Here is a 24631-nt window from a genome sequence, read left to right as displayed (position 1 = left end):
CCCAGGGAATCTAAGCAGGCAAAAAGATGTACCTTATGCTTAATTCTTTAAAAGCAGGAAAACTGAAATATGAAATAGTAGCTTGACTATGTCGAGTACCGCAGCCGGTGGCAATTTAATAGAAGAGATGAGGCTTTATGTTCTGCACTAATATTCATTATGCTGACAGTGTTTAATATTATGCCAGTATTAAAAGTCATGTTTTGGATCAAGCTATATTAATCATGTTATACATCTAAATTATTGTTCACTATGTCTTTGAGGGGATTGAGTACAGTGGAAAGAGTTATGTCCAGTGGAGTTGCTCTGCTGCTTTTGCTCGTTTTTTTTCAAATTAACTCTCTTTTCCTGTTGCACAAATGAGAATAGTTTCTGGAATTAAAATAAGGAGAATAGTTTCCCCTGTTTGGTGAACACCATTTATTAAACTGTCTGATTTTTACATTTTGCTTCATTTTCTTTTCAAAGAAAGGGAAACAATTAGTTCAGAATCCCTGCAGATGGGACAATACAAACCAGAACTTCTTTCAACCCCAAATACTCACTTTTTTCGTGGGAAGACCTCACATATTCCCCTAAATGCATTTAGGGAAAGGTTTTTCTAGGGGCTGTTAGTAAGAGTAGATAATCACAGAGCGAAGGAGTTACCAAATAACTTCACAAAACGTACCTCAATAGGCCTCACTTCTTCAGGAGATGGATGTTCTAGTCTATTCTCAAGGAGTTTGTGTAGGAGGCTATAAAAATACCAGTTACGGGTTTCTAAAATCGTATATATATGAATGACTTCTGCCACCACCAGAGAAGTCTGTTATTTTTGCAGATAATGCCTTGAGATCTGTACTTCAAGGGATGCACAAGCACTTCTGGAAGATCCTCTCTTAACTTAGTTAAGGCAAGTGGCTGGTGACCACAGGAGACTGACACACGATACCAGGCTTCAGAAAACTTTGTTTCTTTGCCATTTCGCAAGTAATACATCAGGATGATTAGAAGCCTGAGTGCTTTAATTATGGTGCCCCTTGGATCCTAATTCTTCCCTGTGTCAGCAGCCGACACAGACACGAGAGCAGCTTCTGAACCTCAGCTTTGTCTCATTTGTGTAACTAAGCATGGTCTTCATTACCGAAGCCATAGATTTAATTTTATTGTGAAGTGCCCTCGGATGCATGGGATGAAAGATGAGGCACAGATGCGATGCATCATCTGGGTGCTGAGGCTTTGCTGCAGAAAGGTGGAACCTTCATCTTGGTGTGGGCTGTAATACTGCAGACAAATTAATTTCATGTTCAGCGTGACAAGACTTGTCACCAACTAAAAAATATTCTCCATCGCCTTTTCTGAGCTAGTAACGTATGGTTTTGTGATTCTGCCACTGTATGGTAGAATATAAATTAAATTAATACTCATAGATACTCTGAAGGTTTCAAATAAACTGCGGATCTATGTACTAAGACACTCTCGTGTTTATGTACTGTTTTCTTATTTACTCAGGTGAAAGCAAGACTTGGTCTATGAAGTGTAATAAATCTGAGCAGTGTACTCATTGTTTCTTTATAGATTCCAAAACTTTTTAGACCCAAGTAGTTAGTTATTTTAATCTGGTTATTGGTAGTGACTTAAATGAAAGAAGACCCACCCGTCGCAAGACCCCACCAAGTCTGCCTGGGAAGGCACGAGCCTGTGCAGCAGTGTCAGATTCTGGCCTATGATAGAACACGATGATGCGACGCAATCCAAGAATTCACAAGGCTGTGTTTGTTAAACTAGGTTTTGTATACATCTACCTATACCTAAAGGACAGTTTTACTTCTTGAAGCATCAACTTGCAAAACAAATTATTTGTTACCAAGAGCAATTTCATTAAAGGAACTTTAAATTCAGGGGTTTTTTTTTACTTCAAAAAGTTTCATTTGGCCTGTAGGAATAGTTGCTGTTACAAAAATATTAACTACCTCAGGAGAAGGAGGAATCATCCAGAAAAAAAACACCTTCTGCAAAATGCCAGTGACTGACGACACTGGAAAGCCCGTGACAGCGAGGTGTCTGCAGTGTCGATGAAGACATGCAGGTCTTCTGGAGCTGCTGAGATGAGGAAGGTCCTTCCTGTGGGTGATGGCACATGGCTGAGCTGTGGATCCTCCTGCAACCTGCTCACTCAGCCTATAGCTCAGGCTGGTGAGGAGCTGCTGCTTGACAAATGAATTACCTCTGCTGATAAAACTCCCTGGCAGGAAAACCAAGTGCTGTTAACTCTTTATTGAGGTTTTACATTTAAACAGGGCAGAGCTGGTGAACCAGACTGAGGTTTGTATGTCATCCTGCTACAGGTCACCTCTGGGGCAGTGCATTTCAAACACCCTCGTGTCCAGCCAAAAATGAAGTGAGTTTGCCTTGACGTATCCCTGAGGATGTCATTATAAGCATGTAGCGTGGGTAAGGAAAAGAGGACAGCAGCTTCAGCTCAAACCTTGGTAAACTGGACTTGACAAGTTGACGGAAGGGGCCTTTTTCCACAGAGCCCTGCCTCTGGCCTCGGCGTCAACACAGACTTTCCTTGTTCATGAACCATCAGCACGGCGAGAAAACAAATGGCTGATAGAACAGGAAATATTTAGATGAAGCACTTTCAAGTAGTGGAGCATGAATGAATGCATCTAATTGTCATTTTTCTTCTCCCACAGAGCTGTTAGTTTCCTTTAATCTCTTTGTTACAAAAAAAATAAAATAAAAATAGAGGAGATGCTGTTAAAGTAGTTCAGCGCTTCTGGCGTTGAATGCACTGCATGCTTCTGTCAGGCGGTAGCTGCTCACCCACTGTTTAATATGCAGAGCATTTGAAAAGCCAGCCGTGCTCTCCTTCCCATCAGCAACAGTCTGCATCCGTCTACTACAAGCCTGTAAAATACCTCTGGCTGTTCTCCTGACTGGAGAACGGCACGCAGGGGACAGACCTATTCTGCACGAGAGCTGCGTTTCTTTTCAATAGCTACAGGTACCTTGGTTTACAGAAATTCTGCATGAATAATGTCATGCAAGATTTGTGGAGGAGGCGGCGCCTTTTAACAGGTCAACAGGCAAACAGACAAGCCCTACCAGCTCCTAGTAAGGAAGAAGAGTCAACAAGTTTGCATCTGAAATAGATTTTGGTCTCATAGTGAAGTGTGATTAATAAAGGTGGTGGTGACAACTACTGGTGTCTAAAAAGATGTGGAATTTATCAGCTATGTAGGTCTCGAACCAAAATGGCAGACAGAAGTCCCTGCTCTCTCACTGGTGAATGCGGTCTGGCGTGTCCCAGGCTCCCCCAGCCACAGTAAATTGTTCAGCTGTTTTGGAAAGGTGTAAGAGTCAGAACTTGGGGGTGTTTCAAGCTTAAATGCAGAACTGGCAAATTTATGAGATTGTTAGAAGTTGTATGTTCGAGTGGTCTAGATGGAATTTTTTCCAGTAATAGTCTGTTGGGATTTTGTTTGTTTGTGGTTGCTCTGTTAACATCTGCCCAGCTGTTCAATACTGCTTTGAGTCCTCTCGCTTCTCCCAGGTCCTTGTTCTTCTGGCTTTGGGTGAGCTTGTGGACATCATAGCCACGCAGACTCAAAATGCAGAATTTAAGCCTAAGTTTACCTGTGTTAAGTAACATCTGTTCTGTATTCGTGGCTTAATTTCTTTGGTAGATAAACAAGGATTTTAACCAGGGACCTAAATAGTTTAAGCTGTGAGTACTTACAGCCTCTGTTAAAAAAGACTAAACACTTTGTAAGTCAGCACTGGTGGCCGGAGATGTTGGGGACTCGCAGACAAGGGCCATGGGCTCTTCTAATTTCATGAAAGTCGTGTTTTCAAGACCAGTACCAAGCGCGTGGGGTTGATGTTATTTCCAATGTGAAGGAAGTCAGTATTTAGCCAAAGCCTTTGTAAAAAGCTGTTCAAACCAGAACTGCTCGTCTGCTTAGAAACAGCAGTTAGTCTGCAGAACCAGATAGCTACTGTGAAATCCAAGACTATTAATATTTCAAAGTGTTTTGGTGACATAATAGATCATGGAAGTGAGGCTCATATGGTTTGTGGTATCACCAGAAATCCAGGATGTATTTATAGCTGCCTTCACACTTGACTATTTTTTTAATTGTATAGAATACGTTGAGCCAAATATAAATGAAAATGATAGAAAGCCACGAAAACATGAAACAAGAAATATTCTCTTTTGTCACTGTCTCCTGTCAGCCTCAATGTCTCCCGTTTTCCACTCCCTCACTCAACCGTCTGTCTGACCCCTCTGCCCTGGCTCCCATTTTTTATACCCAGATTTAATTGGTATTTTTAGGTCCCTTGAATTCTTGTCCAACGTTTCCTATTTTGAGGTGTGAAAACATCTCTAATGCCACAGGGAATTTTTTTGCTCTGAAAACCAGTCAATAATTCAGCGCTTCTATGGTGTTTATTTGGAGTCATTCCTTCAGTGTCACGGTGTTTAAAAGCAGGTTTGAACCTGAAATAAGAGATACAGTGGGGAAAATCCAAATTGGCCTAAGAAGCAATCATGGAATTAACTGAGAACTTCATCCTGCTGTTGGACTTGTGCCCCTAAATAAATTGGACAGGTTATGAAACTCTGTATGTCATTCTTAGAAACAGAAATGATTTCTTTTTTTAAGTGTTATTACTCCTATAAAAGTATTTTGCATTATCTCTTTTCTGCTCTAACATGCTCTCTCTTTTCCTCTAATGAAACGTAATTGTTCAGTCCCGTCCCCAGTATTAGCTGGAGGAGGTCTGATGGAAACTCATTGCCAAAGAAAATCGAACAGAAGGCTAAAGGAGTTCTTGAAATCCCAGATGTTCAGCAAGAAGATGAAGGCTCTTATGAGTGCATCGCAGGAAACATTCGAGGAAGGAACATTGCAAGAGGTCAATTATTTGTCTATGGTAAGCAGACTGATTAATTAATTTTCTTTTCTCGTGGTGGAGTTCAGATGTGTTTTGTAGATGAAGTCTATTAGGCCCTCACAGGAGATACAAAATGTAGTTCAGGTTAAGCTGGTTAAAAAATGATTGGGGGTCTGCAGTGACCTTCACTGAATTACATCCTCAGCAAATAAAGATACTTTACATTAAAACTCAGATTGAAAATGTGGGCTGTACCGTGATGAAGTTGTAAAGGTTAATGCAGGAAAGGTTAAGGTTAATATGAGGCAGAAAGAAATTTCTGGTACATTTACATGAAACATTAAGGGCAGGCAAAAAGATTTACTCTCAGTAGCTCACAGCAGTGTAAAGCTGTGCTGCCCCAACTGCGGATCACGGAAGGATTCATGAGGTTCTGGTTCATGTGAGTGTAAGATTATTCCACCTCCTCTTCTAGCTGAACTGTATCGCTCTATAAAATGACGAGGGCAAGGCAGGGGAAACTCATTCCACTGCCTCCCTCACCTTCCTCCTTGTCTAAAAGAGGAGCACAATAATTCCGTGAAACTTCTCCTCTCCCCGTTCCCTTCCTGCGTACATCCACACCCCGTGATCCCCGTCATGCGTGACGCTCCCTCGTAGCCCAGGTGGATGATGTGCTGTTTAGCCCCATTGTTAACACCCCGGGAAGGCAATGTATCTTGACATGAATAGGAAGGGACATCTTTTCTTTACATCATAAATCTTTCAAAACAGAAGGAAAAAAATATAAAACGTAACTGTGAGAAAAAAGCCAGACTGAGCCTACAATTAACATCTGCTGAGAAGACCTTGGCAAGGCTTTTTATTTTATTTTTTAGGTAAATCTCTTTTAATGAAGAGATGCAGGCTTTGCTGATACGCTACCAGTCTCCTGCAGCCATGGGTAATATTAAGATATGTTCCAGGAGCAGAGCAGTCTGCTGCTGGTTTGAGTATTTAATTATTTCTTTGCTTTTAGAGAGTGATTTTTGTTCTCGATGCTCACTAATTTTTGCAAAACATCAATCAAGCAGTTCTATTAAAATTAAGTTCAGTAGATTACCTGGACATGATTGATAACAGCATAGGCAATTACTAAATTAGGATCAGTTAATACAATCTAAAACAATGTGCTTATTAAATGTGTTTTGTGAATTAATTAATAGCTGTTCTCAGTGAAATATATAAACAGCACTCATGAAGCTTCTGCACGAGATTTTTTAATCATATTAGGTGTGGGCTGGAGTATTACCTACGTATTTACTTCCTCTTGCTTAATTTCTGTGCCGTGGTGGTTTTACTCCACGGGTAGCTCATCTTCCCTGGCCGCTGCTCTGAGTGTGGTTCCTAGGTCTCCTGCTCCGACAGCAACAAAAACGACGTGTAATTCGAATCACTTTAAAGCATGGTGAGCTGTATCCCAGGTACTTCCCCATGCTGGAAAGCAGCTCGTGGCGCTGTATCAATGCAGTGTTGGACAACCTCGAGTAGCATCGGGGCAGAGTTGTGAGCTACCCGCAGGCCATGCTGTAGAGGAGACTTGTCCTGACAGTCTCAAGGGAGAACAATTCTCTTCCTAAAATAAAATTGCTCTATGTGGGAACTATGTGTATGTGTGTGTGTATGTTTATATATTTATGGACGCTTCAGCATTATGATTTAATAACCCAGCCAAAATTTTTTCATGGGATGTTAAGCCACCAGCCACTCACGCTGGAGGCAGAGGGATGCGACCTAGTACCTCGCTTGTATGTGGCTTTGGTCTATCCCGAAGTCAGGTGGGCGTTAGTTGTTCTCCCTAGGTCCCGTATCCATCTGTATCTTGACAATTATTCTAAACGTCAGCCTGCCTCAAGCTAATTCCTGCTCAGCTCAGTTCAACCGTCCTTGGTTGGATGTTTCCAGAGCCCATAGACGATTCCTGCAATTCTGCGTTCATGCAGCAATAGCGTCCAGTGTGCCACGGGTATTCAGAGGGTGGTGTTCTCATCTGAGGAGCCCTAATTCCTTTGTGTAGGATTTGTGTTGTAAATTTTGAAGAACCCACAACCTGACCTCATGGGCTCAGGTATGTGGTTAGAACAGAGGGATAGTATTTACAGTCCATGATTTTTCCTGGCCGCTGGCTAATGATTTTGATATTTCTGGATTTGGTACACAGATCCAATCACGGCTTCTGCAAATTTTGGCCATAAAAATGAATATCATCTAAACTGAACTTCCTGGCCGCTTGATCTCTAACATTTTCCCAAGTTAGTCCTGAAGTTTAATGCCAGGGAGTTGTTGTGCAGGTTTTGCTTGCAATATAAGAAGAATGTGTTGGACAAATACTAATTAGCCTTGCTCAGGTCGTTAATTAATGACAGCATATCTCCAGCCAAATAATTTTTCTCCTGCTTAAAATGGTTTGCATATTTGTTTCAGCACTCCCTGAATGGGATAAAAAAATCCAAAATGCCTTTCTGTCTCTCTATGACAGTTTATTTTGGGAATGTAAGGCAAAAGGAAAACCGAGCCCTTCCTACAGCTGGTTAAAAAACGGCCAGCCCCTCACATCAGAGGTAAGGCCCTGTCGTCTCCTTTGCTTTCCTGCTCATCTTTTTTTGTTTTTACATGGTTTAGTCATGACATTCATTTGACCTCTTTATCAGAAACAGATCTGAAGGTGAATGTATCAAAATAAATATAATAGCACAAACCCTTTGCAACACAAAGGTTCTTGGAGTTCATCTTGTTGAAAATGTATCTCTATATTTCATACAGAGATTTATTCATATGACTTGTCTTACAGAGCATCTAATTGCTGCAAGATCTGGCAGTAAGTAAGGATGAGTTTAAAAATGCCAATCGTAGTGAAAGAAAGGTCTGTCCAGAAACACTGAACACATTTGTAGTTTAGGAAGCTGGTAGGATGCCAGCTGATGGTGGAAGAGAGTTTCAGAATCGGCATTGCAAAATGATCAGCCTGTTCACTTGCACTTTTCTTCTGTTTCTGTTCTTCTTCTGTAGGCTGGATGGACCTTTGGTCTCATGCAGTATGGCCATTCTGATGGTAATCCTTTAACTGAATTAATCAGTCAGCTATGAGAATCACTTATATTGAGGTCAATACTTTCCTGGCACTGGGTAGAGGCGTAATAGACTACAAAAAACCGTACAATGTTATAAGGAAATGGTGAAAAAATGAAAAATCTCACTAAAAGGCAAAAGAAGGACCCAGTGGGGAGTAGTGAAGTAGTGCAGGTGGAGAGGGGAAATGAACTGGAGCTCAGACGCTTAAACCTGATCAGATACTTGCGTAGACAAGTCTTTGAGAACCAGCTGTGCCTCTTTCCAGGTTATAATCATACTCCTGTGGTGGCCAAGCTCTGGCACGTCCATCTTCCCATCTTCAGTTGCTGGCAGCCTCATGGAGAATGAATGTCTTCTGTGTCTGCTGTGTTTGCATTCTGTGAGGCCAAGGTTTCCTTTATTATTGAGCATCTATTCAGCATCTGTCGGGTATAGAATGACGTGGCTCATCCGTGGTGCATTTTTACTCAGCTAGAAAAAAATAATGCTGTGATTAATTTCTGTCTAGCAATAACAGATATGGAATGATTTCCAAAACATATGGGGCAAATTAGCACCTACTGGGTTGCAGAACCAGCACTTGTTTGACTTGATAGGACTTACTTGAAGCGATTGGAGGGGGGTCCAATCTTCCATATGATTTTCGGCTGGATTTCTCCTAAACAGAACCCAAGTAGCATCTGAGAAGGCCAGCAGAATTTACTTGGATAGCAGTTTTTCCTAACTTGATCATTCTACTCAGTCACCTCTTCCTAAGCAAGATTGTTTCATTTCTCTCTCTGAAGACAGTTGTATTTAGAATCTGTCACCCTTCAGTTGCATCGTTTCAATAAAAGAGAATAAAACACTCTGCGGACACATTTTCCACCAGCATTTTCACCGTTCTGACAGTGTATTGTAGATGGAATACTTCAGGCAACAAAATGCTGAATGTTATTGCTCGATGGACAAAACGGGTAGTTTGGAGGTGAAAGTACAAGGGAGGTGTAATAAAATATTCAGTCTGTCACAGCACCCTGCCTGTTGGAAATAGCACGGGAAGAGCACCCTGGGACGCTTTCCACCTTGGGGCTGATCCTGAGGGTATTGTCTACTCTTTGTCAGACCTTTCTCCCTGCCAGCTGGTTGCTCATCCCTGCATTATCCCTGCTTGTGAACATGGAGTGCTTTATTCTCCTCTTTGTCTGCACAGCTCAAAAGAGCCAGCAGAGAATGGTGGGGAACGGGGCTCGTGTCTGAAGCACGAGCGTTGCTTCAGAAGGGGGGGGTACATTCAAAGGGTGTTTGTAAAAATAGAACGCATCGAGAGGATAGCAAACAGCCTGAAGGTAAAACTAAGTATGAAAAAATATCTGTAGTGAGAGCCTCAAAAAAAATTAGCAGTGGGTAAGTCCTGTAATGTTAATTAGTTTGCAATACACCAGCCATACAACCGCAGGCTTTGCTCTCATCAAATTTCCAAGCTAAATGAGGTTGGGCTGGGTCAGTTCTTGGTTGGGAAACCTCCAAGAAAAAGCCAGAGCGTTGGAAAACAGAACTCCATGGCTCAGTCTGTGCCACCGCCTGCTGCAGGAGCATGGGGAGAGAAATCTGCCCCCCCCGGCTGTGCTGCTGGCCCCTCCGTGGCAGCTCAGCAAGGTGGGTTATATACGCTCAGCAGTTCTCAAATACATTTTAGATGCTTGTAGCCGTTCAGCAAAGGCTGTACTGCAGACTCGACCGAGGTATGTGCCCTTTGCTGCTCCAGAGGCAGAAGAGACGGACAAAAGGAGCAGCTTAATAATAATAATAGTAATATTTCATGTTTCAGACTTGCATTTGGTGATGGAATTTATATTCCCTGTTGCAGGTTTCTTCCAAACTGATTTGTTTTGGGGATCATAATCTCTTCTCCTTCTCCGTGTTACACTTTGCAGTGGAGCTGTTATTGTCTCCGGAGGCTAGTGATAGTAAAATCACAAAATATTTAGCTTTAAGTTATGCTTGTAGCGTGAAACAGGCTTTTTTCTATTTGCAAAAATGGAGCAAATAAAACTCCTTTTAATACACCAAAACTCAAACTCCAGTCCAAATTTACCTACTGTGCAGTTTCCTCTATTTCAGCAAAATTGCACTGAGGAAACGTGGTGTGTATAGAAATGCAAGCCATGAGGAGCACGTTCTCCCTCTGATCTGAGCAGCTGCCTGTGGGTTTCCAAGAGGAGTTTCAAAGCGTTGGCTTTCAGGAGAGATTTTTCAGTGGATCACTTTGTGACTTGTGATCTGATGACGTTTGAAACGTTTCCATTATTTGAGCACCTCTGTCTCCTGGGGAGCTTTTCTGATCATCTTAGGTTATCGTCATCGGATTCATCTCATGGGGTGAGGGGGGGTAGGTCATGCTCACCGCACCCTCCGGCAGGGCTGAAGGTGCTGCTTCCTGGAGCCATATGGGAGATGCTCCAGGCTCCCAGGCCGGAGCCGCCGGACCTGCCCTGCAGTAGCTACTTCTGCATCTGCTTCAGGGTTGAACACAGCCCCAGATGCACAGCTCAGCAAGGCAGAGAAACACATGCCACAGCTGGAACATCTGGGCAAACCTGCCCAAGGCAATGACTCTGCAACATGTGCTTGGAGATCTTGAGAAGTTTGAAGAGCTAAGAGGTCTGAAAACACAACCACCATCATATGGCTGAGGTGTCCAGCGTGGTTTTGATGTATTCATCGACATTGCTCCCAAGAAAATAACATTTCTGCTTCTGAATTAAGATCAGGTGCATTAGTGTGATACCAAAACAACTTTGGGGTTGTACACTCATGGGCTCTGACAATGTGTTTTGCTTGTTTTTCTTTTATCAGGAAAGAATTCAAATAGAAAATGGAACTCTTATCATACCTACGCTGAATATGTCAGACTCTGGCCTCTATCAGTGTGTGGCAGAAAACAAGTACGATACTATTTATGCCAACGCTGAGTTGCGGGTGATAGGTGAGTAAATACCACTAAAATGAGCAGGTACCAACTGTGAGAGGACACTCAGTGGGAAAGTTTGAAATTAAGAAATGAGTAGATTGAATTCCACGTGGCAGTTCGAGTCTGTTGATGTTTCTTTGCTGCTTGCTCCTCACCCATGTGAATGTGGGGTTTTTTAATATTTTTTTCCATGGCTGGTTTTGGGGAAGAATCTATCCCATGTCTGCTGTTTTGGGGTTTTTTTAATCACGTACACACTAGTTTCATGAATGCTGTTTCTCACTTAGTGTTTTGAGTTATTAATAGTTATTCTGCAGCTTTTAAAAGGCATTTGAGAAAGCGAGGAAAATAATTTTAACTATAAACAAAGAACATATGGCAAATACGTACATAAAAACAAATAATATGTAGCAAGTAATCTCATTAATGATTACCAGAGACAAACATAAAAGGGAATTTGTTCCTGTATTATGAAAAGTATTTTGTTATATCCAAATAGAAAGTTTGCTCAGCAGCCAAGTACTAGTGAAACCAATAAACATGGACTTCAAGAGCAGCCAGCTATTGTACAGGTCCTGTGTTTTCTCCTCCCCAAAGAGGGGAATTTTCACATAAATTACTGGAAAAATAAACACCTTTTCAGAAAGCAATGTCAGTTCATGAACAGAAAGACACTGAGAAACTGTGTAAGTGAATACTCTCTGCCGATGAATACCCGTGGCTGGGCTCAGGAGGGTGACTTTTATCCTGCTGACACAGCTCTGCTCAGGAACCTCGTTCTTCATCGCCAACAGAGCTCCCAATCTGCAGCTAACCCGAAGGGAAGGTTGTCAGCACAGTTTCTAGGTAGGCAGTTTAGAAACAGCATAAATAAAGATAAATAATGAATAGGATACAATGAATCCCACCCATTCTTTGGTACATCAATACATTATTCGTGTTTTGTAGAAATCTCCAAAGCAAAGCGATTGTTGCGTTCCCCTACTATGTAACTCAAAGATGAATTTAGCGAGTTCATTTAGTAACTCGTCAGCTGCACAGCATTCTGCTCTTCTTTATTTTCTATTTTCAGCTGCAGCACCTGATTTTTCCAAAAACCCTGTGAAAAAAATATCCGTTGTTCAAGTTGGAGGTGAAGTTACAATCGGTTGTAAACCCAGCGCTGCTCCCAGAGCCGAGATTAACTGGAGAAAGGGCTCGGAGGTTCTGCGCCAGAACAAAAGGTACTGTCACAAACCAGTTGCCGGCGCTCTCTGTGGCAGTGGTACCATTTAAACAACGCGGAAACACAGCTGGCTTGGTATTGCTTTTGACAGCTCGTCGGTGGAAAGCTTTGATGCCAGAGGCCTATTTGTCTTTAGCAGTGGCCACAGAGTTCTGCAGATGTAAAGCTGGTTGAGAACAAAGCCAAGCGGAATACACGCGGGTAATGGGGTGATACATACGTTTGTGTTCATCAGCAGTTAATTCACTGCAGCGTGATCGGAGCTGACTGTTTACCACGCACAAAGCCTGAGCAAATCAGCTTCATGTAGGAGACATCAGTGGAGGCTTCAGGGAAGGGGAACATACCCCCAGGCTGTGGCATAATTGCTTCGCATCTGTACAGGTTGTACAATAACCCCTAGCTAAATCTGCCTCCATATTCTCTGTCTCTTCTGCTTAGGCAGGATTTAGCCACTGGACTGGCATACTGGTATCCTCCCTCACCCACTGGTGTGGGGTTGCGAGGTGTTTGGCAGGGCTTTGTTGACATTTTGTCTGTGGTGGCCAACAGCTGACTTGGGAGTTGCTGTGAACCGTCTAATTTACTACGTGCTAACTTCAATTAAGTGGTGGAGCGTTAAAATCAAAAGCAGCTCAGTGGTGTGAGTACCTTGTGAGCAGCCTGCACAACATGCAGCTGGGGTGATACGGATGAAAGGGGCAACAGTGTCTAAGAACTGGCATCTTTCTCGGCATCTGTCACTTCACAGATATCACATTATTGTTTTCAAAGACTGAAAGCAGAATCAGTAATTCATAAAGCACCAAGTTGCATGCCAGATTTTGCACACAAGGACAGCAGCTCAGGTAGATTAGTTTGGGTCACGTATGACTTAATTAATAATTATAATTCATTAAAACAACATTCCCCAAAGCTGTGACACAGAGAACTAGTTCTCTGTCCCGCAGTGCAATAATGAACAGTACAGCTGAAAGGAAATCAGAGAAGTGTATGTGAAAGAAATTGCAAATCTGAGAAGTATTTCACACAGGTACTCGCAAGGAACACAAACCTTTGGGCAGGCAATCCATGCCACGGGGCATAGAGAACTTCCCAGTATTTTTTCCCCACTTTTCCCTAAAGGCAGTTGTATTTTCTGTTCAACTGCTCAGCTAATGACGAAAAATACTTTTCTCACTAGTGTTGCATTTTGGTTGTACGGACAATTCAACAGCCAATGCCTGTTCATTCCTTTAGACACAGCCTATCCCTGCAGCGGGTGGCAAACACGCTCGGGCCGCAGTTCACCGCAGGTCATCTGTGGGTTAGCTGACACTGGGGAGAACAGGAGCACAGTTTAAATCTTACAATTTAAACACTTGGATGAAGCCTAGATCTTGAGGTTCCAGTACCCTGACGTTCCCCATCTGATTTGCTTATAAAAAATATTTACGCACTACAAACAGTATTTACTTGTGCTTCTGTAGAATTTACTAACAATAATTATAAGCACGCCGTAATTTTTGAGCATCCCAGAAGGGCTTCTGCTGCGAGGCAGAAGTAAACAAAAGGAGCAGGATTTACACTGAGGCAAAGGGAGAGAGTGTTTAAACTCTGTGTGAAAACCATTATTACCAGTGTGACCACTGGAGCAGTCGAATTTATCAGTTTTTTTGAATAATAACTGATAAAATAGCTAATGCCATGGGTTTAAAGAAAAGAAAGTAAAGCAACCCTACAGTATCATGCCAGAGATCTTTGTGACAGAAAGCAGAACGTGAAATAAGGGTTGGCATGGCTGTCATTAAGTACACAGCTAGTTAAAGGACTAAAATCATGTCTATCTTTGCTTATAAAAAAGAGAAAGATCCTGGTCTGCCTTTCTCTCTCTATATATACAATTAAACCCTGACATGTCGAATACAGATTAACTATTTTAACTTAAGTTTTCCTAATTTCTTTTCCCATTTTATTGTGCTGCAATTACAATCGCTATGGACTCCTCTACTGGCTTTTTAAAATTTATTTATTTAAAATATTTGGTTGGGCTATAAATGCTGAAAAAAATGTACTACCCATCTCTTATGATGGCAAAACTGCGATGGACGCATTGCTAATGAAGTCAGATCAGCTTCCTCAGAATGATTTAGACAAATTCAGTCTTTTGTTGCAGAAAGAGTGCAACTAGACCTATTCCACCCTGAGGCAAAAGAAGATTTCTTTTTTTGCCTTCTTTCACTCACAATAATAGTTTGTTCCTGGTAGTCATGTGTGCATGGTCACTGCTCTGTGTCATCTTAATATGACAAGGTAACGCTGCTCTATCTTAACACTAGGATGTACGTCTGTAAGGAGAAGCGTGCTAATGAGGAACAGCTAATTAATAGACTATCCAGATGAACAAAAGCACCATGAAATGTTTTTTATTTTATTTCTCTGAGGGTTTTTTTTTATCAAGCCTTTTTATGTTTATGAAGCTGCAGTACTCAGGCCCCTGCAATTTGAAAAACATATTATTTGCTGGGCCTGAAGCGTAATCTTCTGCATCTCTCACCACAGTGGGCGGTGAAGGTCCTCAGACCCTCTTCAGGGCACACAGTTTTCTTCAGCCCCGCTTGACTCTCATCTTCTCTGAGCTCAAACACATCGTCGCCCACATCTTCAGCAGCTTGTATACTCTGCTTTATGTCGTGTTGCATTTGAAGAATACATGTAAGTCCTTCAAAAAATCCCCAAATCAATCAATTTTATATTAGATAGTAAAGCAAAGCCTGAACATACTTGTACCAGCTCTGATTATTCTTTCCAGCCTTAATGACGCCCCTGTATTGAGTATTCTAGTACAAAATGTTCAGGAACGGCTAAATTCCACCCTCATTCATGTGGCTCACCCCCTGAGTAGTGGGATTTACCTCTGGTTCGTTCTGCTGGGCACCTTAGAGAGGGAATTCAAGGTTCTCAGCTGCAGGAATTGAAAAGAATTTCCACGGTTGGCTAATCCTGGGTGGTTTTACCTGCACCCTCTTCACATGATCCCCCAACCCGCTTCGCTGGACCATGCAGCAGTACAGCTTCAGGTCTTCTTTTGGGCAATTAATCTCCTTTGGATCAAAGATTTGGGAAATGGGCTTTGGGGAGCAATAACATCGGCTTGAAAAGATTCTATTTGCTCTTTGCCATATACACAACTTTTTCCTGGCGTGTGCTGTGGATTTTAGCTCAACGTAGAAATGGAGATGAAGAAAAAGAAGTTTCATGCTCTGAATTCCCACCCTGTGGAATCTGACAGGGATATGAGCTATTTTCATGTGTGTCATATATTCACAGTAAGTGCAATGGGAGTTTTCTTCATCACACTTCTATTATCTCATGTGTGCACTGAGGAAAAGAACGAGTAGAAGGAAACATTCATTTATTAATTAAAGCAAATGTACAAGTCTAGACACTCATCACAAATTTATGTCTTGTTATAGCTTTTGGTAGCTTCAGGATCAGGACCCTCATGGAAAACTTATTTTATAAAAATTTTTGATCAAAGCATTTTAATAAATGAGATTTATAAGCCCTTTTGCTTTACCGGAGAGAGGTGCTATTCCCTCACCATGAGCTGAGCATCCCCAAACGCTGTAGTGATGCATATAAACATATGTGATTCACTCCACTCAGAATTTAAATGAGGATAGCTGAGGGAGAGCCGAGAAATGAGGCAGGCTGAAAGAATGCATTAGTCATATACAGCACTTTCCATGCATTAATAATCAGTAATAAGCAAATATTCATAATTCAAATTGTTTTCTGGGGACTGGACAGGAACAATGTTTAGGAGTCAATAAATTATGCTCGATACCTGCTGGCTCCTGGACACAGCCCAGTCCCATCTCTGTGAAGGGTCGTTCTCTGCCGTAAATAAAGCTGCTCCACGTGGTGAATTCTCCCATGCCCCGCTTGTTTTTGGTGGTTGGCACTCAGGTTATTTCTGTTACTGAAAGGAAACTTGGGAGAATGATTAAGCGCTGAAATGAAAAGCTGTCCTTCAACAACCCTGTGCAAAGAAAACTGAGCAGATGTTGTGGCTGGAGAATTCTAACACTATGGGTGGAGGGAATTTTCTGGTAATGGCTGAGGTCCTACAGCTGCCCCTTGGAGCCTCAGACTCCAGGGGATTTTCCTGCCCCCATGTGAAACGCAAGGCCCCCGCAGGTTTCCCTGGCTAAAGGCATCGGAATTGCTCTACCAGTCTCCGGGGCAGAACCATTCTCCAACAGCCTTCAGAGAACTTGCAGCCACCATCTGCTTCTGCCTTTCTTCTGCTGCTGCACTGTTGAGAGTCAGATCCCTAAACCACCAACGTTTTAGCACATTTTAAACACATTTTTGTTGTTTGGGAGAAGAATTCTGCCTTGTGACTGCTGTTAGAATTAGAGAAATGAGGAGTTAAAAAAAGAAAGGCAATTAATTGGTGAACAAGAGAAGTCCTTAATCCACCGATCAGATACAACATACAGACCATACTGTCCGGTGAAATAGCATTTCAGCTTGAACCAATTTGAGAAGAAATGTGTCAGGGCAGTTCAACCAACTTCAATGAAACATTTCAATTACCAGAATGTCAACACTGTTTGTTTAGCTGAAGCCTTCCAGAATATCCATTATCTTTCAAATAAATAAATAAATAAATTCTGCTTGGGGAGGAATCAAGACAAAATGGATTGAAAATTCCAAAATTTGCTCTGCTCTACTAACAAAGGAGATTGATGTCACTAAACTTTTATTTAGCTGAAGTCAATATGCAGTCTAAGGTAGTTATTTACTTTTCCCTGGCAGGCACCTCCAGCTCAAATGAGATGCCTAACTTTTTGATGAGCAAAGCTGGGGGAGTGAAAGCTGTCCACAGTGTCTGAAAGAAAGAAAGCCCTACCTATATTGAAGTCAGACCAGATGAGTAGCACAGGCAGGGAGAAGCTTTTCTTGCCGTGCTGCTTACTGCCGCAAACCACCCTGCTTTATCACCCGCTGTTTGCAGATAAAAGTATAAAAGTAGTGCTGGTATCTGTATGCTGGCAACAAGTTTCTACAGAAGATATTTTCTTAGGCTATTCCAACACTTCTACCATTCCATTCCCAGCTTTCTACAGCAGTGGGGCCAGGCGAATAGCAGTGGGACGTTAATATTGCTATTATTTCATTTTTTAAGTCTGGTTTTTGAAGCCTGGATTAAGAGTATCTTCATTTTGATCCTTCCTGGTTTTCTACTGCAGAAAGCTTTGCATAGCTTTGATGATACGCCTCAACCCTTCTGTCTTATCAGAAGTTCATTTCCTCTTTTAGTTTTTGAACAGAGCAGTTGAAGTGTGGGCATCAGCAGTCAGAGCAATTCCAGCTATCTCGGACACCATCGCTGTAAGTCAACATGAATACAAATCAAGCTTATCTCTTGATGAAATCCTCATTTTGCTTAGGGAACCAGTGGCATTGATCCCACATCTGCTAAATTTGATTAATCACTTCAGTTCCATTCCTTGCTAACAAATAGATTGGCAGAAATCAAAGGCATGGATTTACCTGCCTGCTTTCAGTGCTTGGTCTGAACTTAGGTATTAAGATATGAAAACTCCTACACAACCTGAGATTGCTGAAGAGAATTGCTTTGGTTTTTCATCTCTCAGACCACACTACGACTCCTTATTGGGTGCTAACCAGTCAAACCCATCATTACATCCTTCCCGAGGGAATGCTGAGAGCTGCAAGGACTATGCTATGTTCTAGCTAAAATATCTTGCGCTCAGATTACAGTGATCTCGGTTTCTATATGAAAGGTAGCAGAGAAGAGGGTATTGCAAAAGATTACTGGAAGCAGCTATATTCCTTGAATATTTATTTGCTAACTGCAGTGGTATTTTTCTGTTTTCAGCATTGGTTGTAGGCGTAAGTGTGTAAGCATTTACCCATGCTTCCTTCTGAATAATATCATTGAACCTAGGAGGAACATAAAACGTGACAGAAATATTTGGTGATCCAGCAAAACTAATGGTGTTGGTATAAGACGAGTTCTACACCCCAAGGCTTGCCTGAAAACACCTCAGACTGACCTGAAGTACCTTCAGTCTTTCCTTCCTTGTGTTTTCCCCACAGTGAAAGATGAGGAGAGAGATATAAGGAGAAGGAAGAATGGGCACAGATGAGAGGAAGAAAAAGGCAATATTTTATTTTTCTTCTTAATCTGATTTTGCTTTGTTTTTCCACTTTCTTCTTTCTCAGTCATCTTTCCATTTGAAGTCAATCCACTGCAGAGTAACGAGAAGGCAGAAGGGAACCCCCATTGCTACTTGACCCAATGAAAGGCTGGCAGGCAGCAGGCAGGGAGTATCAGTGCAGTGGAAGACATAAGAAAAGGGCTTTTCCTTTCTTTTCTCTCTCCTTAGAGAGTTTTGTAATGGAACAAGCCAATAAACCTAATTTCATCATGTATTACTGACTACTTAATGCAATAGTGTTTAGCACATCAGATAGCGTGAGCCTCAAGTAAGCAAATGAACCATATGTTCTCACGTGTAGGAAAGGATGACAACCTGCGGGATGCTGGATGTATTACAATTTCCCTTCTCTACGACACCTCTCTAATACAATTTTAAATTGTTCCTACTCAGCTCCTGGGAACCTTGGTTGAGGTGAGCCTTTCTGAGGGGTCATCTTACATGCTGAGATGTCCCAAGCAATCTGTCACTCTTCTGTGTCCTACGGCGTGGCAGTAAGCTAACCCCCTGTGAATGTCAGTGATGTGCCCTCTTTCCCATTCAGTTCGTGTTCTGCTTCGTGCACGCATTCTGATTGATGTTCAGGATTTGATCCAAAGCCAGCTAATCTCATTGGAGTTTTCCCATTGACTTCAGCGGGCTGTGAATCAAGGTTCCTAATTAGGAGTTTGCACAAAAAAAAAAAATTATGAGAGAATGCAACCTTCTGTGCTTCTGTTCTAGTCCAAATTGTGTTGCTGTGCCCATGAATACTGTTGCACTATTCCGGTGTGTATTGCCATAGCGTACAGAAATACCGGATGAAGAACAGGCTGCACAACCACCCGATAAAAGAGAGTTCCTGATCCCCAAAGTTTTCAACTTGGAATTTTTGAAAACATTGACGGGAAGAGATAGATCAGGCTATGTTGGGGAGGTGTTGTAAAAAGGAGCAGGAAGATATCGATTACCATGACAGGCACATGGACTGTTGCCAGTCATGCTGTAGACATGGTGAACAGAGTCTTCTAGGAGGGAGTTTCTGGGCTCCTTTTGGGTGTGAAGGGTGATGTGAGAAAAGCATAGGAACGGCACCGTGAAATGTGGCTAGTGCTTGGCCAATGCGAAGGGTTTGCAGCAGATACTGACTCCTCTGCTTTAACCATGGGATTTATTACAAATAAATACTGCTATTTCATTACTGCTTCTCTATGAGAACTAAAAAACTTTTCAAATTTTCAGTGAACAGAGGAGCTGCTTAAGGGACACACACAAGTGGTAGGATGTTACTCACACATTAAAAAGACAGAAGATTGCTACGCTCTGCGATATTTTGAGCGAGGATGTGAGCGTAGCCCTTCAGTGAACTGCATACAGTCCCTATCGTTATCGCTCAAATTAGGCATAAATTCCATAGCCCGGTGAGGATTGCCCCAGGGTTTCCTAGGAGCCCAAAGGCAGCCCAACCAACAGGCCAAGAAGCTGGAGGTGACGAGAGCCGAGGACATCAGAGCGAGGGCATGTGCAGCTGAAAGGTGAGCCACCGCCGTGGAAGCTGCGATCTCTGACGATGAGCGCAGTTCTCTCCCGTACTGTTTTATCTCTTCTGGGGGGGGGCGGGGGAGGCGTGCACATGAACACGCTGCCCAGGGCTGCTGAAAGCGAGCCAGAACCAAGCTGTGTCCTTGGAGTCGGTTGCTTGTTGTATATACAGAACACTTAAAAGTTAACAGCAGGTTTTTTTGTACTTTTAGCTTTGAAATCTGTTCTGACAAGCAGATAGGGAAGAAGATTCCTGTAAGTGAATTTAACTCCCATGCCGAGGGTAATTCAAGACCTCATGTACTGTTTAAATTCTACTTTAGCCCCATATTAAGGGCTTGGTTTTACATCTGGAGCGACTTTGGTTGTATGAGTGGCTTGTCTGAACTCCTAATAATGCCTGAATCATAAAAAGCAGTGATTAATGTTGGGACTAGATTGAACAGTCGTAGTGTGGGCACACCACCCTGTGCTGAAAGAACTCTTCTGTGACATTCCACAGTTACAAAGATTTCATAAAAACAGCAGAATGTGTTGGCAAATAGAAAAATTGGCAACTTTTTTTCTTTGGCAATTCCGTTTGTTTTCTACCTGGATTCTCACCACAGAATTCCGCAGTCTGTCCCTGCTCCTTTCCTTCTCAGTGTACTATTTCATTACTATTCTTTTCTGGCGTGGAAGTTCAGACTAATCAACATCTGGCTAGTAAATAGGATGTTGCATTATTTCCTATCCACAAGGTAGACGAATAACCCAGAAATCTTTCTTTTTGCCCGGACGTGGTAAGCTATGGCTCTTGCCTCAGACCCGGATTATACTCCACCTCCCCTCTCATGACATCCACTGTTCAAACACAGATTTGAAACAGGGCAAGGACAGACGCAAGGAGAGAGGAACCATCAGTGGGCTTCTAACTAGAACACCAAGTTGTCTTTGTGGGGAAAGACCAGAGGTGTGCGTTTGTTTAAAGCAACACCCTGAGTTTGAACAGGCTCAGAAGCACCTTAAAACTATCACAAGAGTTTAGGAAGCGGGAAGGGTTAAACCATGACAAGCAGCATTTTGGGGGGTTGCTTGTTTGTTTCGTCGCTAAACCCGTGGTTTGGTTGGCACGTCTTTCTTTCCCATACACACAGAGGTGCTGTTGCCCAGTGGCTGCCAGTTTTGAGCCGTGTTACTACAACAGCATTAGACACGTGTCTACAGACGTGGTGTTTTTGTCACTTTTTTCCTTTGGTCATCACAGAAAACATCTGCCTCCCATTTCATACCTGAGGATGGTAAAGACAGGACAAACCACTTTCGCTATTTTCTGGTAAAGGGGGCACGATCTCCTGACAATCCTGTCTGTTGTCTGCAAACCTTCTGGCAGAGCAGAACTCAGTTCAGATATCTGTGTATATGTACACAAAATAAATACTTGTGGTCCTAAATTGCAGAGGTAATATGCACAAATAATGTCCCTTTCTAGCAACAGCGGGAGCTTTTAGGAAATAGCAAGGAACAGTGTCACCTTCTAGCATTGCTAGTATTCTTTTCTAAAATATTTGAAGAGGACTGTTTAGCTAGATTGTGCGATTTTGTTTTGATCCAAAGAGTTAACACTGATTTTGCATTGTTTATTTTATTTCCAGTTAATTGTCAGTCAACTCTGAAGCTCATTTATATCATCATGCAGATAAGGAAAATCTTCTTTTAAACATAGTTTATTAAATGGCAATACTATTAGCATACAAATTATGCTCGGAAGAGGATAAACAGGTACAAAGATCATTAACATAAAATAGAGACAGACGGATCTCAGATGGGACTCCCTGGGACCTTTTCAAAAATACCAGAGCTGTCATCAGCAGGTAGAATTCATTCACTCAGTCAAACTTTATTCACATTTACAGCTGCATAAATCACTAGTAATTCTGAGTCACTTGAGAGCTGTGCTTATGTTTCTGCCTCTCACTTCCTTCCTCTTGTACTTTTTAATTCAGCCTCTCTCATGCTTCTCAATCTTTGTAAAATGAGACAAGTCAGTTATTGTCTCAGTGTCTGCCAGCGTATCTGTAGGAATTTATAAACAATACACCTTTTCATAGCCTCGGAAAGCGAGAGAGGGTTTGCTCTTGAGCAGTAAAGTGAGACTGGGAAGACATGGCTTCAAATAGGATTTCTCGGATAATAAAAACGACTTTGCCTCTGATTTCATCGGCTCCCGAGTACCGTCTTTTTATCTGCACGGCGCTGTGATGATGACTTCAATAACATTATGAGGTGTCAGACACTTGATGTCAGAGGCAGACAGGAGAAAAGAAGCGTGAATCTTTGTGTATCAGGGTTACTTTCTTTTGAAAGGAATTATTTTATGCCCTTGAAGAGATAGCCACCCTACTGGCAGGGCTGGAACCTGCAGAAGGCGGCTTGATTCACCCCCAGTTTTACACCAGCCAATTCCAACGGGGATTTCAAAGGCATTTGCGGTATTGAATTAAAGCAATTCACATCCACAAATTAAAGTCACACCTCTCTCTAAAGCTATTGGTTGAACAATAGAGCAGCACACAAGAATTACCTCGGCCACGCTTTCAAATCTAATGAGTTGACACCTCTTTCTTTTCTCAGATTTTATTTTTCCATCAACCTTGTTAAATACATATTATTCTTTCATGCTCTTAAGATCAAAGCAAATAGCCATCAACAATCTTTTGTTCGCATGAGACAACACTTTCGGAGATGGATTGTTTGGGCTGGTTAATTAAAAGCTGTACCTATCATCCCTGCTTGATTTCTCAAGTTCTTTACTTAAAAAGTTATGTGTAACAATTTTAATGAGCTCTTAGTTCTTCCCAGTCTCATGTCTTCCACAGAAACAGGCAGACTATTCTTTTGGAACGTTACACAAACTTTTGACTCCCGTAGCTCTTGGGCAGGCGGTTTGTTTTCCCTTCCTGCATGTAATGCTTATCTTGTATGCTACTGGAGTCACTCGGAGAGGACCAGGAGGTGGATCAATCCGGTGGAATGAGTAGACTAAAACCAAAGGAAGTCGCTTACACCAATACAATGGAGTGAACTTCTCACAAACTGTTGGGACTAAGTCCCACAAATTGTGGGACTAAGCGTTTGCAGAGGCTCAGAGGGCTTTGGCTTCATTCCTGAATCGCCCAGTATAGAAAAGCACTACCTCTGGATCCCAACCCTGACTTACAGGTCACTCGGTGCTGGGAAAGGCCTGTGGTACCTGCCGCTGCATCCTTACCCTGCCTCACCCTCTGCCACGGGCATCGTGCAGATGGAGAATTGGCTGGACGTGTCTCTGAACGGGGCTTTAAGAGCTGTTGTGTTCCTGACGATCCACAGGAAGGGAACGCCGTCCTGTCGGGTGTCTGTCCTGTTTGCAGGGCAAGTTCCCAGGCTGGTTACACATGGAATGATATTTCTGTGTCTTTTTAATTAGCCTGTGTGTGCGGGAACTTTGTACGGATTCAGCTAACCGGGTTTTCATCTCTTCTCTTCCTCGGAGCAACTTTGCTTAATTGATCTGTTTACCCAGAGGTGTGATTCAGGCAGGAACGCAGGCGTCAGCACTGGTCTGGTAAGAATTGAAGCATTTACTAAGCCAGTTTAGAGTCAGGCTCATGTTTATGGCATCCCTGGCTGCCACAGGGCTTTATCAACGCCTCTGTCCCGAGGAGCTCATTTCACCCTTCCTCCTCCTCCTCCTCCTTTCGCAGGGATGCATTTATCAGACCTGCCTCAGATCTTCAGCTGTTCACCCCTCATCAGGCACTCATTTGCTAGGGAGAGCAGCCCAGTTTTCCTGCCAGACAAAATGTTCTACTTGCGTTATGTTGGACAAGTTAAACTTTTCTGCCTTGCTGCAGTCGTTGGCATTACCTTGTGTTCTGAAGCAAATGTTAAGAATTATTATCTGTAGCCTTCACATCGTCTAAAATTCTGTGAAAAATAACAGTTTTCAGCTGGCGAGACGTGCGTTTCACAGCTTCTTTTTAAATCATTTGGTAGAGCTTGATCCGAAGCCCAGTAAAGGGAATATTCCCTTTGCCTTCAGAATCGCGGTTCCATTATTTGAAAGACAAATGGAAGAGGATAAAGTGTGGCTCCTCTGAACCCACCCACGGTGCAAAGTCACAGCTCTGAGGAAGTTTATGGCAACTTTGTTGATCGTGGCAGCCGGGTCGGTATTTCACATTGCTCTTTTTTCCTTGCATTTGAAATGCATCATCTTGGTTTTCTGCTGTGCTCGGCTTTCTCACCCCTCTCCTGACACAGACCTCAGTACAGCTAGAAATTACTCACTTTTTTTTCCTCTCCTTTAATTCCCTTCCCCGCTAATTAATTACTCTGGAGTCTTTTGTGCTTTTACATAAATTCTGCCCAAGTATCTTATTTACTGCTAACTCCTTAATTGTCCTCAGGTAGCACGACCTCAGTTTCAAGCAACTCTGGAGCTTTTATTAGCTCATGGTTTCTCTTTGCTGAGCTCCATTTTGATCCCTTGACAGAGCTCTTCCATCCCCAGCCTGCCCAGCCACTGAAATACTGCTTCAGAACAGCATTTCTTCAGGTCAGACATTACCTTGTCAGCTCTTGAGTGGGTACAAACCCCTCTTAGCCAATAAACTAGCTGGGAATTATTTGGGTCTCAACTCCTAATGAGGAATACAGGGAAAAAATCTGAGC

The 24631-nt window shown here is 42.4% G+C and overlaps 1 protein-coding gene across 1 annotated transcript in view; it reads left to right on the top strand.

The window, feature by feature from the left end:
* CNTN6 (contactin 6) overlaps positions 1–24631 on the top strand; it is a gene marked incomplete at its 5' end in the record, with an annotated part of 54483 nt that overhangs the window by 4591 nt on the left and 25261 nt on the right. The window contains 4 exons of the mRNA XM_010141935.1: positions 4748–4929; positions 7354–7490; positions 10840–10969; positions 12027–12177. Of these exons, the coding sequence (XP_010140237.1) occupies positions 4748–4929; positions 7354–7490; positions 10840–10969; positions 12027–12177 (600 nt within the window). The remainder of the gene's footprint in view (positions 1–4747; positions 4930–7353; positions 7491–10839; positions 10970–12026; positions 12178–24631) is intronic.

The sequence above is a fragment of the Buceros rhinoceros genome, unplaced genomic scaffold, assembly GCF_000710305.1.
Source record: "Buceros rhinoceros silvestris isolate BGI_N320 unplaced genomic scaffold, ASM71030v1 scaffold13898, whole genome shotgun sequence".
Taxonomy (NCBI): Eukaryota; Metazoa; Chordata; class Aves; order Bucerotiformes; family Bucerotidae; genus Buceros; species Buceros rhinoceros.
Note: the sequence above shows the minus strand (reverse complement) of the source record. Positions and strands in the feature narration are given on the sequence as shown.